The 22,751-nt window shown below is 43.7% G+C and overlaps 1 protein-coding gene across 1 annotated transcript in view; it reads left to right on the forward strand.

Moving 5' to 3' along the window:
* Window positions 1–1,547: 1,547 nt before the first annotated feature.
* The window catches only part of TNFRSF11B (TNF receptor superfamily member 11b), a 34,198-nt gene continuing 12,994 nt past the window's right edge, over window positions 1,548–22,751 (forward strand). The window contains exon 1 of the mRNA XM_077808845.1: window positions 1,548–1,719. Coding sequence (XP_077664971.1) covers window positions 1,600–1,719 — 120 coding nt within the window. The 5' untranslated portion in view covers window positions 1,548–1,599. The remainder of the gene's footprint in view (window positions 1,720–22,751) is intronic.

Consider the following 22,751-nt stretch of genomic DNA (forward strand, 5'->3'; position numbering starts at 1 on the left):
GAAAACTGGAACCCTTCTGAAAAAGTGATCCTGCTAGAGGGGGGCAGAGGGCATACTAAAGATTTAGGATCTAAGAAGCTGAACCTTTCCCCCTAAGTCAATGGCAAAACTCCCATTCATGTTAAACAGGCTCTAAGGAAAGTGACAAGGTTGGCAATTCAGCAATCAGTATGAGTGAAGAATTAGAGTATATTGAAAAATTTTGAAAGAAAAGCACCTTTAAGACTAAGATTTCATCTCAATAAGTTTCACAACATTAAATAATTAATCTTCACCACAATCTCCAATTTAAGTGGGAAAACTTAAAACTAAGTAGGTCAAAGAAATTTGCCGATTTCTCCTCCCTGGTGTAAGAATTTAGCCCCACTCTTTCCCCCTTTCACAATATCTACAGGTTTCGGGAAAGACATATACTTCCTGCTGCCTTTTTTTTTTAAGGGAAACCTTCTTAGTTCCAGTTGGCTCTGATCCTGCATCCCTTATACATGCAAAACTGCCCTGGTTTCCAGAAGTGGGAACTCCTGGGACTTCTCCGAAAGTTTGGGGCACACAAGGAAGGCAGGATGGGGCCTGTGGTGCCTACAGGAAAAAAACCCAAAAAAACCCACATTGCACATACCCTGCCATCCATTTCGATTTCAGTCAAATGTAGTGAAGAAAAGACCCAGGCTCAGGATGAATGAGTGCTGACCCCCAGTGACGTCAATGGGGCTACTCCTGTGAGCAAGTGCTTGCCAGCCTAAGGGTTCCACAGCTGGAGCCTTCGTTTTTTCAGATTATGAATGTCTGTGTCCTTTCTGGCTAGAAAGAATCATCATTATGCTCGGAACTTCTGCATGTTCCAAGCCCTGTACAGCCAGGAAATAATTCCACCACTACTGCACTCCCCCCGGCTTTCTGCAAAGCCCCCCTGTGCTGCCTCCCCAGCATCCTAGGGACTGAAGAGGCCTTTACACCTGCAGGCGGCCCATCCAGCTCTGCGGTACCCTCAGGGCCCAGGAAAACCAGGGCTGAGGCCCCCGGCCAAGCGAACCAGGGTGGATGGGGAGCGATGAGGTGGCTTGTTCCTGCATTAGGAGCGAGGGGGAATCCGTGGAGTCCCCTGGTTTCCTACCCACCCCCTGCACGGCCGCAAATCACTGGGCAGCCCGGGCCCTACCCCGTCCTCCCCAGCTTCGCGGAGGTGCAGCCGCAGAGGCAAAGCGCTAGAGGTCTCTGCACCGCAGGCTGGACGGAGGGAGATATTTTACAAACCCGCCTCCGATGAGCCCAGGGCCGCCGCTGACTGGCTCGTGCCCGGCCCGAAGGTGACTGATTCCCCCTCCCTCGAGCGAGGGCCAGGCCGGCAGCCGGCAGCCAGCGCCCGTCAGAGGCCGGCCCCTGACACTCCCTCCTGCCTTCCCCAGCCTGTGGTGAGCCCTGAAAGGGTTCCGTGAAGTCACCAAGTTTTACAGTTCCTTGGGGGTGCGGGGGGTGGGGTGGGTGGGGAGGGGAATCCACGTTTGGTGCTGGACAGGGGATGAGTGATCAAAGCTGAGCTAATGCTTCCTGTTGCAGCAGGGGCGATATATATACAACGTGCCTTTCATGTAGGGGGGGATGTCAGCAGCAGGCTGCGAGGGGACCGGAGCTTTCACTGCCTCCCTGTCTAGCGTCCCCAGCTCCCTGAGGTTTCTCCCGCCGACCACAATGAACACGGTCCTGCGCTGCACGCTTGTGGTAAGTCCCTTCGCAGAGGTAGATCGGAGCCTTTGGAGGGCTGCAGATCCACTCTTCCCCTCGGTTTTTTTTCGTTTGCTCTTCCTTCTGGTTAACGTGTTCCAGTTTCATCACCGTGGGCTTTTGTGGTAAGATTTAAACTGGGACGGGAGCTTCCAGCGTCAGGAGAAAAGAAGATACTTTTATTACATAAGGTATTGGCATCATTTGCTTTGCATTCATGTTCTTTCCTTTCTTACTCTTCCCCCGTCTTCGCAGGCTCACATCACTCTTACACTAGCAAAAACGATATGAGCTGGCAATGGATTTTTAGCTTGGGATGTTTCTTTTATGACTTATTAAAACTCCATATTTGTCTAATCTTCCGAGTCACTGTTGGTTATTATTGCACAAGTGTCGATCAGTATCTTCAGGTCTTGGGAGAACATTCTTGCTTTAGGAAAAACAGTGTGACCACAGAATGTATTTAAAAGCAGAGACAGATGATGTTTCTTTTGACTTTCTAAACTGCTCAATTTTGCTTTGTGTACACAAACATAGGGTGAATTAGTAGTAGTGTCCTTCATGTCATTGCAGGAAATGTTATTGCTGGGGCAGCAGGTGTCTTCTAAGCCCCTGCTTTTAGTGGTTGGTTAAAAAGTTTGTTCCAGTGCTGAGACCACCACAGGTATACTTAGAGCAATTTTTCAAAGATAGATAGATAGATAGATAGATAGATAGATAGATAGATAGATCTTTGAAAAATTGCTCTAAGTATACCTATGGTGGTCTCAGCACTGGAACAAACCTTTTAAAATGTTGTTTAATCTATTTAGCTGCTTGGAAGTTAAAATTGCATTAAATCAATTTTTGAAATGAGTATAGACTTCTACTGTGTAATAAATATTTAAACAGTACTTGGTTGTTATAACAATGTACTATTACATATTCATATACAGTTACTTTTCTAGAATGTCTTAGCAAGTATCGTGGCATTAATGTCCAGGTAATCTCTGATACAGTTAGAACTGAGTTACATATTCTAAAAGTTCATTAAACTGCATGTGTGTGTGTATATTCATGTAAAACAAATTAGAAGATTTCCAGTCACTGATGAGTAATGCATGTGTATTACTTTGGGTAGAATTTCCTGAAAGAGTTTTTTGAAAAACAAACCGAAGTAATTAATGGGGGCTGGAGGAAGAGCAAAAATTGTTATGTTTATGGTCAGCAAATTGAAATGTGAGACTAAAACCTTTTTATTTACCTTATATTATTATGCCTTTTTTGTTTATATAAATGGACAGGAAGTTAAGTGTGGAATGTCAGCAATAACTTGTTACCAACTTGCCTTTCTATCTGTTCATCATAATGTAATAGCATTTAAACATTTTAATGTATTAGATTCCTAGTTAACTGTAATATAATAAACTGGTACATTTTCTAAAATAACAATTTACATTGAAATTAAGCTTGATCTTCATTTTAGAGCAGCAGTGATGTCACCAACAGACTTTCATGCACCAAGGAATGTGAAAAAATGCCAATAAGTTGTTACTGTATCCTGTTACTAATCCCCCACTTTATCCCATCTCCTAAATTTGACCTCTCTCTCTGCTCTTTTGGATCTCTAATATGACACCCTTTTCTTGGTGTGCCTGTCTGGTCTGTCATGTGTAGGCAGCCGTTGTTTTAATCTACTGTAGCAATTTTGATGCTTTCTCATTTATATTTCTCTTCGGTCATGATTCAGCCTCTCCATTGAATAGGATTGCTACTAACTCACCATCTTCCTGACCAAACCTGAAGAAGAGCTCTGTGCAAGATCGAAAGCTTGTCTATGTCAGCAGCAGAAGTTGGTCCAGTAAAAGAGATTACATCGCCCACCATGTCATCTTCCTAGAAGAATACTATGTTTGTAGTAGTAGTAATTCTATTCAGTGTAGAGGCTTCATGTATCCATGACATGAATTCATACCCATGACAGTTGCATGGCATAGGTCTAGGTTATCTCAGAAATCCTGCTGTCACTATAAGATGTGTAATTTTACCTAGAGATTAATACATGATTTGCAGATCTGATGCATCTTTCCAGAGCTGTTCTGTTGGTTGGTTATTTTTTTTCTTCACTTCCTCATTCTCATCCTCACAGAGACTGTGAATCCTAGCTATGAAGAATATTTAGTTCACCGTTTCTCAAACCCAAGAGCAGCTGTCTGTCTGCTCAGACAGCTGAAAATGGAATAATACTAATTTAGACTTCCAGAGAGCCTTTATCCACAATTCTTAATGTAAAGGTGTAAATTTGTAAATACTGACAAAACAAAAGCTCTGTAAGGTAGGCTACATATCTCATTTCACTGACGAAGAAACTGAGGGCTTGTCTACACAGCAAGCTACAGTAACTCCTCACTTATCGTTGTAGTTATGTTCCTGAAAAATGTGACTTTAAGTGAAACGATGTTAAGCAAATCCAGTTTCCCCATAGGCATTAATGTAAATAGGTGGGGGTTAGGTTCCAGGGAATTTTTTTTCTCCAGACAAAAGACTATATATATATAGTATATATACACACACACATACACACAGAGTATAAGTTTTAAACAAACAATTTAATACTGGTACACAGCGATGATGATTGTGAAGTTTGGTTGAGGTGGTGAAGTCAGAGGGTGAGATATTTCCCAGGGAATGTCTTACTGCTAAATGATGAACTAGCAATCAGCTGAGCCCTCAAGGGTTAACCCATTGTTGTTAACGTAGCCTCACACTCTACAAGGCAGCACGAATGGGGAGGGGAGACAGCATGGCAGACAGAGACAGAGACACACACCGTGTGTGAGAGAGAGAGAGATGTGCATTGCCCCTTTAAGTATGCTGACCCCACTCTAAGTACACTGCCTTTTTAAGTAGATCAGCAAGTTGAGACAGCAGCTGCTGCCAGGAAGCTCCCTCCATCCTGAGCCCTGTCGTGTCCTTCCCCTACTCTATGGAATTGGGGTAAGCGGGGTGCAGGAGCAGGGGGGAGGGGGACATCCTGACATTAGCCCCGTTCTTTCCTGTCCCGTCCCCCCGCACAGCAATCGGGAGGCTCCCAGGAGCACCTCCAAGGCAGAGGGCAGGAGCAGCACATGGCAATGGGGGCAGGGACAGCTGAACTGCCTGGCAATTGATAGCCTGCTAGGCGGCTGCCATACGGGGAACTTAGGGGACCTGATAGGGGGGCTGTCGGTCCACCCTGGTTCCAAGCCCCCACCAGCTAGCTCCAACGGGCTGCTCTTCCTGCAAGCAGTGGACAAAGCAGGCGGCTGCCAAACGACATTATAAGGGAGCATTGCACAACTTTAAATGAGCATGTTCCCTAATTGATCAGCAACTTAACAACGAAACAAAGTTAACCGGGACGACTTTAAGTGAGGAGTTACTGTACTGAGTGGCAAGCTGGTGTGCTGTAGATTCATAACCGGGCTTGTGTAATGTCCTGTGTGAACACTGCTACAGTGCAGTGAAAGTCCCTGAGTGTGGATAGAGCACTATGCTTTGAAGTCGCAGTACATTAAAACACACTCTGAAACTATCACAGCACTTGTAGCTGTGTCCACATGGCAAGGTAGCATGTGGCAAACCGGTGTGCTATAGATTCACGCCCTGGCTTGTAGCGCAGTAACTTGCCATGTAGACAAGCCCTGAGACAGAGGTTAAGATCCACATCTTTCAAATATTGGTGCCTATAGTTGGCACCTACATTCATATTTAGGTATAGTATCTAAATAAGTGCCTGGTTGTTAGAGTTGCTGAACACATGTGCCTTTCATTCAAGTGAACTAGGTAACAAACTTTGAAAATGTGTGCCCTAAATGACTTGCCTGAGTTAATATAGCAAGTATACGGTTAAGCCAGAGAGACAAACCAGATCTCCAGGTTCTCAGCCTTGTGCTTTAACCACCAGCCTACTTCCTCTCACATTAAGGGAAAAAAGTGTTGGCTAGATACCTTTCTAAAAGATTAAATTGGACAATTCAATAATTAAGAGATCTCAGTTTGTGCAATTAGGGTCTGATCCTTTGATGAGCTGGAAGGCCTTGTTAATTTGTCATATAGCCGTTGAGTTCCGTTTGCAGTTTAAGGGTATCTTCTGCATTTTTCCAGATGTGGAGAATACTGTACTAAATATAAAGAAAAGGAGGACTTGTGGCACCTTAGAGACTAACAAATTTATTTGAGCATAAGCTTTCGTGAGCTACAGCTCACTTCATCGGATGCATTCAGTGGAAAATACAGTGGGGAGATTTATATACACAGAGAACATGAAACAATGGGTGTTACCATACACACTGTAAAGAGAGTGATCAGGTAAGGTGAGCCGTTACCAGTGGGGTGGGGGGGGGTGGGACCTTTTGTAGTGATAATCAAGGTGAGCCATTTCCAGCAGTTGACAAGAACATCTGAGGAACAAAGGGGGAGAGAATAAACATGGGGAAATAGTTTTACTTTGTGTAATGACACATCCACTCCCAGTCTTTATTCAAGCCTAAGTTAATGGTATCCAGTTTGCAAATTAATTCCAATTCAGCAGTCTCTCCTTGGAGTCTGTTTCTGAAGTTTTTTTGTTGAAGAATTGCCACTTTTAGGTCTGTTATCGAGTGATCAAAGAGATTGAAGTGTTCTCCGACTGGTTTTTGAATGTTATAATTCTTGACGTCTGATTTGTGTCCATTTATTCTTTTAGGTAGAGACTGTCCAGTTTGGCCAATGTACATGGCAGAGGGGCATTGCTGGCACATGATCACTGTCGTTACAGTGTGTATGGTAACACCCATTGTTTCATGTTCTCTTTGTATATAAATCTCCCCACTGTATTTTCCACTGAATGCACCCGATGAAGTGAGCTGTAGCTCACGAAAGCTCATGCTCAGATAAATTGGTTAGTCTCTAAGGTGCCACAAGTACTCCTTTTCTTTTTGCAGATACAGACTAACACGGCTGCTTCTCTGAAACCTGTACTAAATATGCTGCAGTTAGATTACATGAAGAATTCAACATGGTGTTTAGGCTGTTGAGTGCTTTCTGGGACTGCTTCTGCTCCCACTGCAATCAGACAAACATCCCAGTAACTCCAAAGGGCCCAAGCCCTTTGTGTAAAAAAAAAAAAAAGTGATGGTGGAGTTGTGTAAACCCTTTATGAAGAGATCCCAAACCAGATGAAACCTACTTGATTTTAGCTTCTGTTGCACACCTGAAACACAGCCTTTGTTTGCCAAAAGGTTTGCTGAGTTTGGGCTGAGGTTCAAGTGCACCTATGACCAATTATGACTTTGGGTGGAAAGTATGTAAAGCTCAGTCATTTTGCAAGTGTTCCATGGCAAAACAAGTCGAACTTGGTGATTTCAGATGGATTTTGCTTTTGGATTAATAACACCTTCCCCCAAAAAGTAACAATCAAGGGGTGCAATCCCACAAGAAAGAAAGCCTGGAACATTTTGCACAAACCAGGACCACATATCTGTACAGATCTAACAATTGCCTATTTAGAACGTGATCCTCTGAGGTGTCCACTGCCTTTAGTTTCCATTGAAGTCTTCGGAGTTGAGGTTACTTCGCATCATCCAGGATGAGGCCCATAGGAAACATAACATAGTTCCTATTAATAAGTAAACATACAAGTATTTGAGACACCACAGATTTTTTTTTTTAGAACAGTCGATAACCTGTGGTACCACAGATAGTGTTGGGAGGTAATTGATGTTTATTTTTTAATGATGGAGATGGAATAAGATGTCAATCATTCTTTGTTTGCCTGCACTGGTAAAGGTATTCCAGTTTCTAACACAGAGGTTAATATGCAGTGGAAAGGAGTATTTTGTAATCCCTGTGAAGTGTACAGTGTATGAAAAAAGGATGTGACATAAATTTAAAGTGGATACAAGAATTTTCACACAATGTACAATGAAACCTTAGGACTCACCACCACAAGATATTTTGTGGATAAAATCCTCAGCAAGATTTGAAAAGCACTAGATAGGTCTATAAATAAGAATAGCACCTGCAGTTACGTGAGATAAAATTTACAAGGTCTGTCCAGACTCCTGCTTCAGAGTATGAGGTGATCATGAGCTGAGTTCAGGAAAATAAATTTTCCCCATGGGGTCAATTCTGTTGAATTTACTCAGAGGTGAGTAGTCCCAATGAGGTCTTTGAAGTAATTAGGATTTGGTAGTAAGGAAAGTGAGGAAGTTTAGGCCCATGCTTTTAGTATCTCAGTTAGCCAGGTGACAGGATTCTCCTCCCATCCCATTCCCCGGTCTGAAAAATTTTGCATACTGCCAAAGACAGGATGATAGGATTAGACGGCCATTGATCTCATCCAGTTTGGCGATTCATGATGTGCTGTTTTGACTCACTAAACTATTAGTGGTGTGAAGGCTTTTCAATGTTGTCAAGGTTCCTTCCCCACTCTGAACTCTAGGGTACAGATGTGGGGACCTGCATGAAAGACCCCCTAAGCTTATTCATACCAGTTTAGGTTAAAAGCTGCCACCACCAAAGTGTTACACAAAGAACAGGGGAAGTGCCCACTTGGAAACATCTCCCCCCAAAAACATCCCCCCAAGAACTACACCCCCTTTCCTGGGGAAGGCTTGATAAAAATCCTCACCAATTTGCATAGGTGAACACAGACCCAAACCCTTGGATCTTAAGAACAATGAAAAAGCAATCAAGTTCTTAAAAGAAGAATTTTAATGAAAGAAAAAATAAAAGCATCACCTCTGTAAAATCAGGATGGTAAATACCTTACAGGGTAATCAGATTCAAAACATAGAGAATCCCTCTAGGCAAAACCTTAAGTTACAAAAAGATAGAAAAACAGGAATATACATTCCGTTCAGCACAACTTATTTTATCAGCCATTTAAACAAAACAGAATCTAAGGCACATCTAACTAGATTGCTTACTAACTCTTTACAGGAGTTCTGACCTGCATTCCTGTTCTGGTCCCAGCAAAAGCATCACACAGACAGAGAGAGAACCCTTTGTTTCCCCCCACCCCCAGCTTTGAAAGTATCTTGTCTCCTCATTGGTCATTTTGGTCAGGTGCCAGTGAGGTTATTTTAGCTTCTTAACCCTTTACAGGTGAAAGGGTTTTTCCTCTGGCCAGGAGGGATTTAAAGGTGTTTACCCTTCCCTTTATATTTATGACATGTCCCCCCAAATCATAGATAGGGTGAAACACTGGCTGTGATTTCTTCCTGGAGCTCTAGGAGAAAACAGAGTTAATAAGACACATGCGTCTCTAAATATACTACCAAGTACATAAAGACTAACAATATTTTTCACATCTCAAGGATGATTTTAACCAGTTGATTCTGGGAAACTTTCACGGGACAGTGCATCAGCCACTTTGTTAGAAGCTCCTGAGATGTGTTGGATGTCGAAATCAAATTTTGGAGAGCTAAACTCAACCAAAGAAGTTTTTTGTTATTTCCCGTGGTGGTATGAAGCCACTGTAGCACAGCATGGTCAGTTTGCAGGTGGAAACGCCATCCCCAAACGTATGGGCATAGCTTTTCCAGAGCGTAGACAATGGCGTAACATTGTTTTTCACTGACTGACCAGTTGCTTTCCCTCTCAGACAGCTTCTTGCTAAGAAACACTACAGGATGGAATTCTTGATCCGGTCCTTCCTGTATTAAAACTGCTCCCACACCACGCTTGGACGCATCTGTGGTTACTAGGAATGGTTTGTCAAAGTCTGGGGCCCTTAGCACAGGGTCAGACACAAGTATCACTTTAAGCTGGTTAAAGGCCTTCTGACACTCTTCGGTCCACTGAACGTTGGCATTTGGCTGTTTCTTCTTGGTTAGGTCTGTCAGTGGGGCGGCGATTTGGCTGTACTGTGGTACAAATCACCTGTAATATCCGGCCAAGCCTAAGAAGGATTGGACCTGTTTCTTTGACTTTGGGACAGGCCACTTTTGGATAGCATCCACTTTGGCCTGTAGGGGGTTGATAGTTTCTTGACCCACCTGGTGTCCAAGGTAAGTCACTCTGTTTAGGCCTATTTGACACTTCTTAGCCTTAACAGTTAGTCCTGCCTCCCTTATGCGCTCCAAGACTTTTTGTAGATGTTCCAGGTGTTCTGCCCAGGAATCCGAAAATATGGCCACATCATCAAGGTAGGCGACTGCATATTCTCCCAGTCCTGCTAGGAGACCATCTACAAGTCTTTGGAAGGTGGCGGGTGCATTCCGCAGCCCAAAAGGGAGTACATTAAATTCATACAGCCCAACATGTGTGATGAAGGCTGATCTTTCCTTGGCGGATTCATCTAGTGGTACCTGCCAGTACCCCTTGGTTAAGTCCAAGGTAGAGATGAACTGGGCCCATCCCAGTTTCTCCAATAATTCATCTGTGCGTGGCATTGGATAGTTGTCTGGGCGAGTCACAGCATTTAGCTTAGGGCAGTCCACGTAAAAACATATCTCCCAATCTGGTTTGGGAACTAGAACCACTGGAGATGCCCATACACTGCCACAGGGGTGGATTACCCCCATCTGTAGCATATCCTGGATCTCCTGTTCTATAGCAGTTTAAGCTTGAGGAGACACCCAGTAAGGTTGGACTCTAATTAGGTGAGCATTACCTGTGTCAATGGAGTGGTATGCCCGTTCAGTCAGTCCAGGGGTGGCTGAGAATGTCAGCGCATAGCTGGTGCACAGCTCCTTGATCTGCTGTCGCTGCATACGCCCAAGGATCATGGAGAGGTTCACCTCTTCCATGCCACCAGTACTTTACCCTTCGTAGAAGACACCTTCAGGCCACTCAGCGTCATCTCCTCCCTGGGCTGTAAACTAACAAACCTTTAATTCTCTGGAATAAAGGGGATTTAGAGAATTAATATGGTACACCTTAGGCTTTCGGTTGGAGGTGGGGAATACTATGAGATAATTAACAGCTCCCAGGTGCTCCTGGACTGTGAATGGCCCTTCCCACAACGCTTCCATTTTATGGGCCTGGAGCACCTTTAAGACCATGACCTGGTCCCCTACTTTGAATGACTGCTCTCTGGCACGTTTATCATACCAGGCTTTTTGCTCTTTTTGAGCATCCTGTAGGTTTTCTTTAGCAAGGGCTAAAGAGGTTCGGAGGGGGTTTTGTAGGTTGGTTACAAAGTCCAGAATGTTAGTCCTTGGAGAAGGTGTAAACCCCTCCCATTGCTGCTTCACCAACTGTAATGGCCCCTTAACCTCACGGCCATATACAAGTTCAAATGGTGAAAACCCTAAACTGGGATGTGGTATAGCTCTGTACGCTAAGAGCAACTGCTGCAACACTAGGTCCCAATCATTGGAGTGTTCATTTACGAATTTACGTATCATGGCCCCCAACGTTCCATTAAACTTCTCCACCATGCCATTTGTTTGATGGTGGTAAGGAGTGGCAACCAAGTTATTTACCCCATGAGCTTCCCAAAGGCTTTCCATAGTTCCTGCCAGGAAATTAGTTCCTGCATCTGTGAGGATGTCGGAGGACCAACCTACCCTGGCAAAAATGTCTGCTAGTGCCTGGCACACACTTTTAGCCCTGGTGTTGCTTAGAGCTACTGCTTCCGGCCATTGGGTGGCAAAATCCATGAAAGTCAGTATGTACTGCTTTCCTCTGGGTGTCTTTTTTGGAAAAGGACCCAGAATATCCACAGCTACTTGCTGAAATGGAACCTCAATGATGGGAGTGGCTGAAGAGGGCCTTTGACCTGGTCTTGGGGTTTTCCCACTTTTTGGCACACCTCACAAGACCGGACATAGGTAGAAACATCCTTGCCCATTCCCTCCCAGTGGAATGACCTCCGAAAACAGTCTTTGGTCCTGTTCACCCCAGCATGGCCACTAGGATGATCGTGGTCTAAACTCAAGAGCTTTACCTGGTACTTAGTTGGAACTACCAACTGTCTCTGAGGATGCCAGTCTTCATGGTGTCCACCAGACAGAGTTTCCTTGTATAAAAGTCCTCTTTCTACAACAAACCTGGATCGATTAGAAGAGCTGAGAGGCAGTGGATTTCTCCGTGCCACCCATCCAAGCTCTCTGGAGGCTTTCATCTGCTTCCTGTTTGGTCTGGAACTGTTCCCTTGATGCTGGAGACATCAGTTCCTCATTGGATTGTGGACCTAGGCTTGGTCCCTCTGGAAGCGATGTAGGGGATGGCGCTGTTTCCGTTGACTGTGAACCGCTCTCCACTGGTGCACTATGTTGGGGTTCAGGTTCCGGCTGAGCCTCTTGTGTAGGGTTCTGCTGCTGGTTCAAGTTCGCTGGGGCCCTCTGGTGTTGGGGTTGCAAGTACTGTATTCAGTGCTGGCAATGGGTCTGTTGCTGGTTGTTCTGCCTGTTCTGGTTCTGGGGCTATCTCTGTCTGGGTCTCTGGGACTGGATTCACTACTGCTGTTGCTGTTGTTGGCATGGGGTCCGGTTCCATCACCTCTGACCAGGTCCTGGTAGAAGTTTCTGGAACAGAGCTAGGCATAACAGCTTGTTTAGCCTGGCTGCGGGTGATCATTCCCACCCTCTTGGCTAGCTTCACATGATTGGCCAATCTTCCCCCAGCAGCATGGGGATGGGATAATCATCATAGACTGCAAAAGTCCACATTCCTGACCAGCCCTTGTACTGAACAGGCAACTTGGCTGTAGGCAAATTGAAAGAGTTGGACTTGAAGGGTTGAATTGTCACTTGAATCTCTGGGTCGATTAAATTTGGGTCCACTAAGGAAGTATGGATAGCCGACACTTGTGCTCTGGTGTTCCTCCACGCGGTGACCTTCTTCCCACCCACACTCACAGTTTCCCTCTGCACTGAGGGTATCTGGGACGTATCTGGGCCTGAGGACCTCTGGTGTGATTCCGGTGCAATGAACTGTAATCTGTTGGGGTTCTTGGGGCAGTTGGCCTTCACATGCCCTGGCTCGTTACATTTAAAACATTGTCCAGCTGACGGATCACTGGGGCGAGGTGGGTTGCTGGAGAACGGTGTGGCAGGACGATAAGGTGTCTGGAGTGTTCCTTGGTGTGTAGTTGGGGCCTTGGGCTTCCCCCAGTAGTAGGGTGTGGTCTGAGGGTTTCCCTTCTGATATCCGCTCCAACTGCGACCAGGGTTGTTCCTCTCTCCTACCTCCACCTGTTTTGTTCCGGCTTGCCCCCCCTCTCTGGTGGTCAGGGACTGCTCGTATCGATCAGCCTAAGAAGCAAGACTTTCTGCTGAGTCCATTTCCTTATCCCATAAACACTGTTTTATTTTCTCCTTGGACATCTTCAGGAATTGCTCCTGAGCTATCAAATCACACATTCCATCAAAGCTAGTGACACCCCTTCCTTGGACCCATTTATCTAACAGATCCTTCATGTGGTTTAGATAAGCCACATTACTTAGTCCAAGCCCTCTCTTAAGGGTTCAAAATTTTACTCTGTACGTTTCAGATGTAATTTGAAATTGCTTTAAAAGCAAATCCTTGAACTTATTATAGTTAGAAGCCTCATCAATAGGCATCTTATTGAATATGTCCAGAGCTCTTCGAGTCAATTTTGCGACCGATGTGGTCATCTTGTGAGCTTCAGGAATTTTATGGAGAGTGCACATTCTCTCAAAGGTGAGAAAATATTCAGCAATATCACTGGATACATCATACTGTGGACATAGTCACTCCTATTTGTGGATTGTTGGAGAAGGATGGTTAGGGTTATCCAGTAGATTCCGCTCAGCCTTTGCCTTCTCCATCTCCAGTGCATGATTCCTCTCTTTTTCCTTCTCCGCCTCAGCATGCTTCCTCTCCCCAGGCAGAGACAAAAAAAACTCTAACTGCTTTCAGCTTAAAACCTGTTTCCAAGCAGCCCAAAGGAAAAAAAATGTCCTTTTAAAATCTGTGCTTCTGGTTCAGAAAATCTTAAATTGATCTCAAAATGATTTCAAATTAATCTCAAATTGATCCCACCGCTCTGCCACCATGTCAAGGTTCCTTCCCCACTCTGAACTCCAGGGTACAGATGCGGGGACCTGCATGAAAACCCCCTGAAGCTTATTCTTACCAGCTTAGGTTAAAAGCTGCCACCACCAAAGTGTTACACAAAGAACAGGGGAAGTACCCACTTGGAAATGTCTCCCCCCCCAAAATATCCCCCCAAGCACTACACCCCCTTTCCTGGGGAAGGCGTGATAAAAATCCTCACCAATTTGCACAGGTGAACACAGACCCAAACCCTTGGATCTTAAGAACAATGAAAAAGCAATCAGGTTCTTAAAAGAAGAATTTTAATGAAAGAAAAAGTAAAAGCATCACCTCTGTAAAATCAGGATGGTAAATAACTTACAGGGTAATCAGATTCAAAACATAGAGAATCCCTCTAGGCAAAACCTTAAGTTACAAAAAGATAGAAAAACAGGAATATACATTCCATTCAGCACAACTTATTTTATCAGCCATTTAAACAAAACAGAATCTAATGCATATCTAACTAGATTGCTTACTAATACTTTACAGGAGTTCTGACCTGCATTCCTGTTCTGGTCCCAGCAAAAGAATCACACAGACAGAGAGAGGACTCTTTGTTCCCCCCACCCCCGTCCCGCTTTGAAAGTATCTTGTCTCCTCATTGGTCATTTTGGTCAGGTGCCAGCGAGGTTATCTTAGCTTCTTAACCCTTTACAGGTGAAAGGGTTTTTCCTCTGGCCAGGAGGGATTTAAAGGTGTTTACCCTTCTCTTTATATTTACGACAAATGTCATTTCTGGTATTTCAATACTATAGGCCGTATTGTGCCACTAAACTTTAAGCAGGACCTTCCCATTTATTTCAATTGAGAGTTCTGTTTAGGAACTGATGGCATGATTTAGCCCTCTGTTTTCACTTCATTCAAATACCCTGAAAAGCAAAGCCGCAGAATTCTGAGATTCTACTTTGTATCCATTACAAACACTGCAACATTTTTGACAAAGTGAAATTGAATCATAATTTATCAAGTAGGAAAATATGCTTCAGGATGGACTTGGAGTTCAAAACTGAAACAGATTTATCTCTTTCAGTACATTAAACATTATCCTATGGTCTGCTACCCAAAACCACAAAGCCAAGCCAAATAATAATATTTTCATACTCTGAAAAACTACTTTCCTTTCTCCCAATGAAGTGATTTAAGGGAATGATGCTTGAAGGATTTTGCTGTATTTGCTGTATTTTTACTGTATTTCATTTTTAATTTAACAGAGAAAAGAAAGCAGCTATTTGTCTTACATCTGAAAATAAAAGGAAAGGGTGTGTACTGCTTTTCATGCCCAAGGTTTAAAATAAAGTAATAAGATCACTTTATTTCTCTTTCTAAAGCCTCTTCTAAAGGCTCAGAGGGGGGAAAAACTGTCTGATGTTGCATTTGGCAGATCCTCTGACTTCTCTGTGCAGATTGATGTAAAGTGTGTGTGAAAAAATGTTGCTTTAGGCCCATGTGTTGAGTGGCACTGCCAAAGGATTGCTTTTTAGTCTTGTGTAACTAATTTTGAATAATATGTTAAAAGGCATTAAACATGTTAAACAAACAATACATAAACATAGAACTATTTGAAATTTTGTTTAAAAGATCATCTAAGTTAGACACAGACTTTAGAGGGTTTCTGGACATATCAATTATGACTAAAGAATCAAGTATTATTTCATTATTTTTCATGCCATTGACCAATTTAAAGGTTATATGAAAGTCTTTAAGATCGATCCCAAATCTTCTTGGAAGAGATCTAAATTCTGTGCGATTTAGCACCTCTTAGCAAGATTGGACCTTTAGGGTCCAATAGGAACCTTCATAGGATTGGACCTATGATGTGACATCAGAGATCAATTTAGGTGAGTGGATATTGTTCTTTTTCTAATGCATATGGCATGAGATTTTTTTTGGTGTACAAGAATTTTTTTTCCCAGTATCATTTCAGAATTGAATTGTTTTTTTGTTTTGTTTTGTTTTTTTAAATTGAGCCTTAAGTTCCAGCAAACTGACAAATAACTTCTGTCGACCTTACTCTGTAGCAGAACACCTGTTGCTCTACATTTGTCCACTGCTGAGTTTGTAGTTATGGTGTAAGGGCTCAGTCCCACAAGGTACTCAGTATCATTAACTTCAGAGGGTGCTGGGGAAGTTCAGGGAATACCCTACAGAATCAGTCCCAAGTTGCTGTGTACGGTTGGCTGTTTTCAGATAGTGCCCTGATTTTCTGTGCAGTAAATATTGATCCCATTCATGGACCTAGTTTCCCACTCCTCGGTCCATTGGAGTCTGTCTATTGACTTCAGTGGGAGTGGGATGAGAGTCTGAGCGAGCCATGGTTGTGGGCTCCTGGAAGGGAGATGCGGCACTTTGCATCAGTCTTCTGGATGGTAGATGAGGAGCCCTCACTACTAATGAAAAGAGTCCTGTCCAGCACTGCTTGGTCTGAATGGTAGTGGCCAGGGGGGCTTTAAATCTGGGCATAGAAATCAGGGGAATCTTGAAAGGATTCTCAAGGATCCAACAAAGTACTTGCAAAGACTAAGTCCAGTGTTTTTTTTTTTCTCTGTTACGTTCTCTTTTCTTTAATACTGGTTTTTCAGAGCCTGTGTCTGGTAGTAGCATAGAATGGCAATTGTGATTGAAAGTGATAGTCGTTATATGTACAAAGGTTGAGGCTAACTGTTGAGTTTATGATTTGGGGCATGACTGGTTATGGTAGACTCCTTGTGCAGTGCCTGTAGGGTCTATTACAGGAGTGGATGGAGGAGGTTCTCTGGCCTGCAATGTGCAGGAGGTCAGACTAGGTGATCATGATGGTCCATTCTGGCTTTAAAGTGTATGAATCTATGAGTAAGGGATTAACTGGACATCCATTCATTACAGTTTTTTCAACCATTGTTTGTGACTCACTTACATAAATTCAAGACAGACTGTTTTTTCCTTCAAAGTAAAACGTGCCTGTTTTGGATTTGGTGGTTAAGTAGTGATGAGTTCATGTGATCTAGTGCCAAATTCTGCTCTCAGTGAAACTGTATTGAAGCCAATAGTAGTTTAAAAGTCGAGAATTTTACCCTTAGTATTTAGAGTACCATGAAACGGTAAAAAGTCCAAAGTCTAACTTTAAAAAAAAAAATAATTGAAGCTCTGTTTCCGCCTACTAAAAATCCTCCTAAAAGCCTTTTAATTTCAGTATTGCTGCCATCTAAAATCTAAAATACTCTAACATTTTTGCTCAGGGTAGGACACATTTTCACTGTTTTTACAAAAATGGTCAGGTATATGCAATGTAATTGAGTTTCCCATCTTTTCTCTAAGTTGTGTGAATGAATTCAAGTCACTACTTTCCATTAACCAATAGGCATTCAGACAAGAGGTTTCTGTCAACTTTTTGTGTTTTTTCAGATAACAAATATATCAAACATATCTCTGGAGTTAAGATGATGGTCTGCATCTTCAGCTAGTGTCAATGGGCTTCATTGACATCGGTGGAACTATGCCCCATTTGCCCCAACTGAAGTTCTGGCTCATCAATATAGTTAATTCAATATACTGTTTTTTCTGTTTAGGCCACCAGCCCAGCAACTGAGGCTGTGCTTTCATTTACTCTAAAATGCCTGTTTCTTATGAGCGGTGGTGTAGTGCTTAATATTTTCTTTCAGCCTATTCTAGCCACAGGCCTTTCACATTAATAGGAGTTTTGCCTGAATGAGGAATAGGCTTAGTCCCATGTGGGCTGGGTGTGGGGGGAGCCATCTGCTATATAAAGCGTCATACACACCTAAGTTAGGAATGATCCAAAATGAAGCAGATGCAGAAAAATGTAAGCTCTTTGGGGCAGAGACTGTGTGTTTGAACAGCACCTGCCACAATGGGATACTAGTTCATGAGTAGGGCTCCTGGGCACTCTGGTAATACAAATAATAATAATGCTGTGTAATGCCTCTCTGCACATACTTCTATAACACTTCTGAAAATCAGGTAGACACCTAACTGGATTCTGGAGCTTAACATTAGGCCTTCAGTTTACACAGTCCTGACCAGAATGCCAAAAGTGTTGTATCTTAAGTTGTATCTTAAGTGTGTTGTATCTTAAGTTGAAGATATTCCTCTGAACAATATATTTCCTTGCCTTGGTCTTAAGGGGTCATTTTGCTGGGCCTACAGAACTGTGGTAGGGCAATGAGACATGGGAATGACGTTCTGTGAATGTATGGATGAATAACATGGCACTGGGTTGAAACGAAGTGTAATATCTGCTAGAACATTGAGACACACATTTGATTTATGCCTGTAATGTTACTTAAAAACCTCTAACAAAACAGAATAGCACAGTACTATCTACTTATGGATGAGACAATGAGGGCAGTCTGGATTATTGCATTTATACATCTGCACAAAGTGTGTTTCAAGGAATAGAAGAAGAATATTGCCTAGTGCCTGGGGTATTTTTTTCTTTTTAAAACAAACAACCTGGCCTGCTGAATGCTCTTCTTTCTCTTTTATATCCACATTTAGATTATTTTGGCTGCTGCTCCACCATAATATTACGTGGGTGTCTGTGCTTACCAGGGTAGAGATTCAAATGAATAGATTCACCCATGCACAGGTCTATTTGTTTTCTTTACCCCCACCAGAATGGACCTCGCTGGTCCCAAACGCTATATTTATATTAACTCCCCTCTGAACCTGGCTGGAAGAATTTGCTTATAATTTTTAATGAGTTGCATCATTTAGGACTAGATCCTGCCATGCAGTGAGTGCCCCTGTCTTCTTCACTGTCTCCCCTGCCATCTGTCCCTGATGATGGGAGCTGAGCTCTTTTGAAAAACTGGCCCAACCCCTACAACAAAATCTCACGCTTTATGGCCTCCCCTATATGGTCTTCTGTGGAAATCGGCAGCTAGTGACAAGGGGCCAAATCCTGCTCTCCTTACTCACACATGTCACAAGGGGAATGCCTGGGTGCTGAGAACTCTGGGAAATGTGCTCCCTGTGTGTGCACAAAGAGAGAATGAATGGCAAGAGCTAGAATTCTACAACTGCAGTAAGAGATGGCTTGTCTTCTGTGGAAGCATTCAGATGCATTACAGTGTAGAGATATTCTGTACCCAGGACCTGCTGTAATTTCCATTCGAGCTGCATAATAATTTTCACATAATGCCAGCTTCCCATCTGTGCTGAGTACTATCTGAAGCTCCCAGAGCTCCATAAACATCTAAATTACAGCATTTGGCTTAGAAGTGTCATTCCAGTTTCTCCACCCCACACTGAAGTCTGACAAATGCTGCTCTAATGTGCTGTGTATGCCCAGGCAAGTGTGTAGGATAGTCGGGAGGGTGGTTTTATTCTTGCTAAATGATCTGTCTGATGAAGGGGAAAACAAACCCTAAAAGGAATCTTGGACTGTTAACAGCAACGATTTATGAGATTATCAGGCCTCTTTTCTTACTAGAGTAATAGTCAGAGGTTTACCAAGGGTGAGTATGCTGCTCATCAGTGAAAAGCCATTCATTTTTCAAAAACGTACTACACCCTCTTTTTAAATAGCTGTGAATCAGATCCAGACATTTAAGAAAAACAGAGCTGTAAATCATCAAGACAAATTCGAATTAGAAATAAAGCACCCATTTTTAACAGTGAGTGTGATTAACTATTGGAACAAAGTACTGAGGGAAGGGTTAGATTCTCCTTTTTATTATGTCTTCAGATGAAGACTGGATGCCTTTCTGGAAGACATGTGTAACTATAGCATCCATGTGACCATCATGGAGTCCGTTCTGTGGGCAGCTCCGGCCAAGAAAAGGCATGCGTAGGAATGCAGCAGGGAAACTCCCTTCCACCCCACGGTGCTGGAACAATTTGTATAGTGGGGGTGCTGAGAACCATTGAACCAAACTGTAAACCCTGTATCTGATGGAAACCACTTCAAGCTAGGGGGTGCTGCTGCACCCCAGCACTCCTAGTTCCAATACCTATGCTTCCACCCCGGAAACTCCTGTTCCAAATCCCCCAGAGTACATACACACACACACAATACAGTGGAATAGTACAATAAATATAGGAAAGGGAAATATTTATTTATTGAGGGATGAATGGAGAAAAACAACAGGAGGAAGAGATGGGGGAACAGTAAAACAGGGTTACATCTAACACAAGGACCCATCAGGCCAGTGGTACCACAATATAAAAGGATAGACACTGAGTCTAGATTCAGAGGTTAGGAATCCTGGGTAGAGTTCCAGTCCAACAGTGAGTCTTGAGTCATCTTCCACACCAGTAAACTTTCCCCAGCAAACCCTTCTGGTGCCCTCTTCTGCTGCTCCAGACAAACCCACACAGAGCAACAACCTCCCCACTTAACTAGCTATAACTTCCTTCCTTATTCCCAACACAAGGTCACAAGCCCTAGTATGCATAGCCCCATGCAGCGCTGGGTGACAGTGATACTGAGACTGGCTGTGGTTTGGCCTTCTCAGGTGATCCCTTCTTGGCACAGTGTTCCTCCTGGCTCCTGTGCAGGGACATCCCTGGTCAGCTGTTCTGTCTCTCCCAGGCTTCAGGCTGGTTCTTGGCTGCTTCTGTATGTGAGGGCCTGCTCGATTTGGGGCTCTTGTCTGGAGCTCCAGAAACACACACTCCCCTGTGGCTTCCCTACCTTAACTCCCCTCCCTTTGGAAAAACAAGGCCTTCCTCTGCCTCAGGTTTTAAAGGAGTCGTGCTCTCTAAACCCCAAGGGAGATACACAGGCTTTAGTCACGCATAGGTTATTGAGCTCAATGAAAGGGTACTGGGTGAAATTTTATGCCCTGTGTTATATAAGAGGTCAGATGAGATGATCTCGTAGCCCTTTCTGGTCTTAAAATGTATGTATGAAACCTCTGCTGCCATGGGGCTAAGCCTCCCCAAGCCTCGGCTAATGCTCCTCGCCACGGCCCCAGACTATAGTAGGGCTCAGTGCTCCTCTGGACAACCAGGACTCAGACAGGCAGGTGGACCAGGGCGGATTGGGAAGATGGGTGGGCCGGGGTAGCTTGGGCAGGCTGGCCAGGGGGGGCTCAGGGCAGCTTAGGTGGGCGGCCGGGGTGGCTTGGGCAGGCTGGCCGGGGCTCCTCTGGCCCCAGCAGGTGCGAGTGGAGAGATGGAGTGGGGTCACGGTCTTGGGTGGAAGGGGTGGGGCCTCAGGTGGAAGGGGAGGGGCAGGGGGCTAGCCTCCCTGAATGGGGAGTTCATGCGCCATCCATATGTGCCGCACTTCCATACATTTTCTAATGGAGGACTGGATTAATCAGGGGAGGCAAAGAATGCCTTTTGACCCCTAACAAGGCAGCAGAGACCAAAAGTCAGTACAATCTGATACATAGGTGCTGGAACTAGGGTCACTGGGGTGCTCCCACACCCTCTGGCTTGAAGTGGATTCCATTATATACAGGGTTGACAGTTTGGTTCAATGGCTCTCAGCACCCCCCCACACTATACACATTTTTCCCGATTGAATAGCTGTTTGGAAACCTGCATGATAATCAAGTGATGGTCAAGTGTCCACATCTCCCATTGATATCCGTTTTGGTTTTGTGCCTGAAGGAGTTTTGCTTATGTAGAGTGCACATCTGGTTCCCTTGAATGGAGCCTCAATACAGAGGCTAATGCTGAATGGGCATAGAATGTGAGATACCACTTATACCTAGAGATGGTTCTTCAGGGTGAGGGTAAGGGCACATCGGTGGGATGGTGTGGAGAAGCTTGTGTTGCCATTGCCTGTGTTACATTTGTTCTTTGTATCAACAGAGAATTATGGAGCTAGAGCTATCAATCCAGCACCACTGATGGACAGCCAAATATACTTTAAATAAATAATGTTCTCCTTGTATAAAGCTTCATATTCAGTTCTCATTATAATCCATTCCAGAAGATGAATCCCTCAGTAACACACACATGCTTGTTTTCCACAAATAGCCACAAACAGAGGTAATGCATAGGAACTGATTCAGATAATGTTTGTAAAACCAACAATATTTAAAAGAGTAGCAATGAACAGAATGCACAATATTGGGCTGGAGCAGAGTTCTGGGTCCCAGGGCCGTGCCCATACCTACTGATATCACATGTATCATAGCACTTCATGCATGGAAGTAAATAAGTGCACTCATACATTTTGTTGATGCATTACTGGAGAAACTGCAAACCAAAATTTGTATTTAGATGACAAAATAATGACATTCCAAGGGACAATCTCACACCTGAGCAGGGTCATCCCGGATTAGCACTTCCTGAGGCCTCCAAGGAAAACTCAAATTACTGCAGGAAGTTGAGCTGATTATTCATTAGGTAGCTCCCAGTATAGTGTTAGGGTTGTTATAGGGCATGTGCCTTTTGGATAAGGTGTAAAACTAAGATCCCATGACAGGAAGCATTAGCCCTAATGTTCTGGGGCATTCCATTTTGGGAGATTAAATTCTACCCTCCTAAAGCCTCCCTGTACTTTCAATTAGCTGCAGCATTCTTAGCATGTCTAAAACTATTGTTTAGTGTTGCTGTTGGATATTAAACAGCAGTTACATTTTATCGCAGGAGTGGCTGAATGTCAGTGCTAGATTAAATGAAAGGCACTTTCAAAAAGCATGCTGCTACATTTATTTGATTGTTAAAAATAAATATAGGAAAGGAGCGTCCTTTGAATTTTGATCTACCTTTTTGGTAATAGTGCAATCTAGTAGTTTTTTTTTCTATCACAGCATAATTAAAATTGCTCAACAGTACAATAATATATTTATAATTTCTTTTGCACTATAAGTGTGCATGATGGTGGGGGATAGCTCAGTGGTTTGAGCATTGGCCTGCTAAACCCAGGGTTGCGAGTTCAATCCTTGAGGGGGTCATTCGGGATCTGGGGCAAAAATTGGGGATTGCTCCTGCTTTGAGTTGGGGGTTGGACTAGATGATCTCCTGAGGTCCCGTCCAACCCTGATATTCTATGATTCTATGGTTCACGATACAGATGGCCTGATTCTCCTCTCACTTACATCAATGTAAATCAGGAG

The sequence above is a fragment of the Eretmochelys imbricata genome, chromosome 2 (assembly GCF_965152235.1).
Source record: "Eretmochelys imbricata isolate rEreImb1 chromosome 2, rEreImb1.hap1, whole genome shotgun sequence".
NCBI lineage: Eukaryota > Metazoa > Chordata > Testudines > Cheloniidae > Eretmochelys > Eretmochelys imbricata.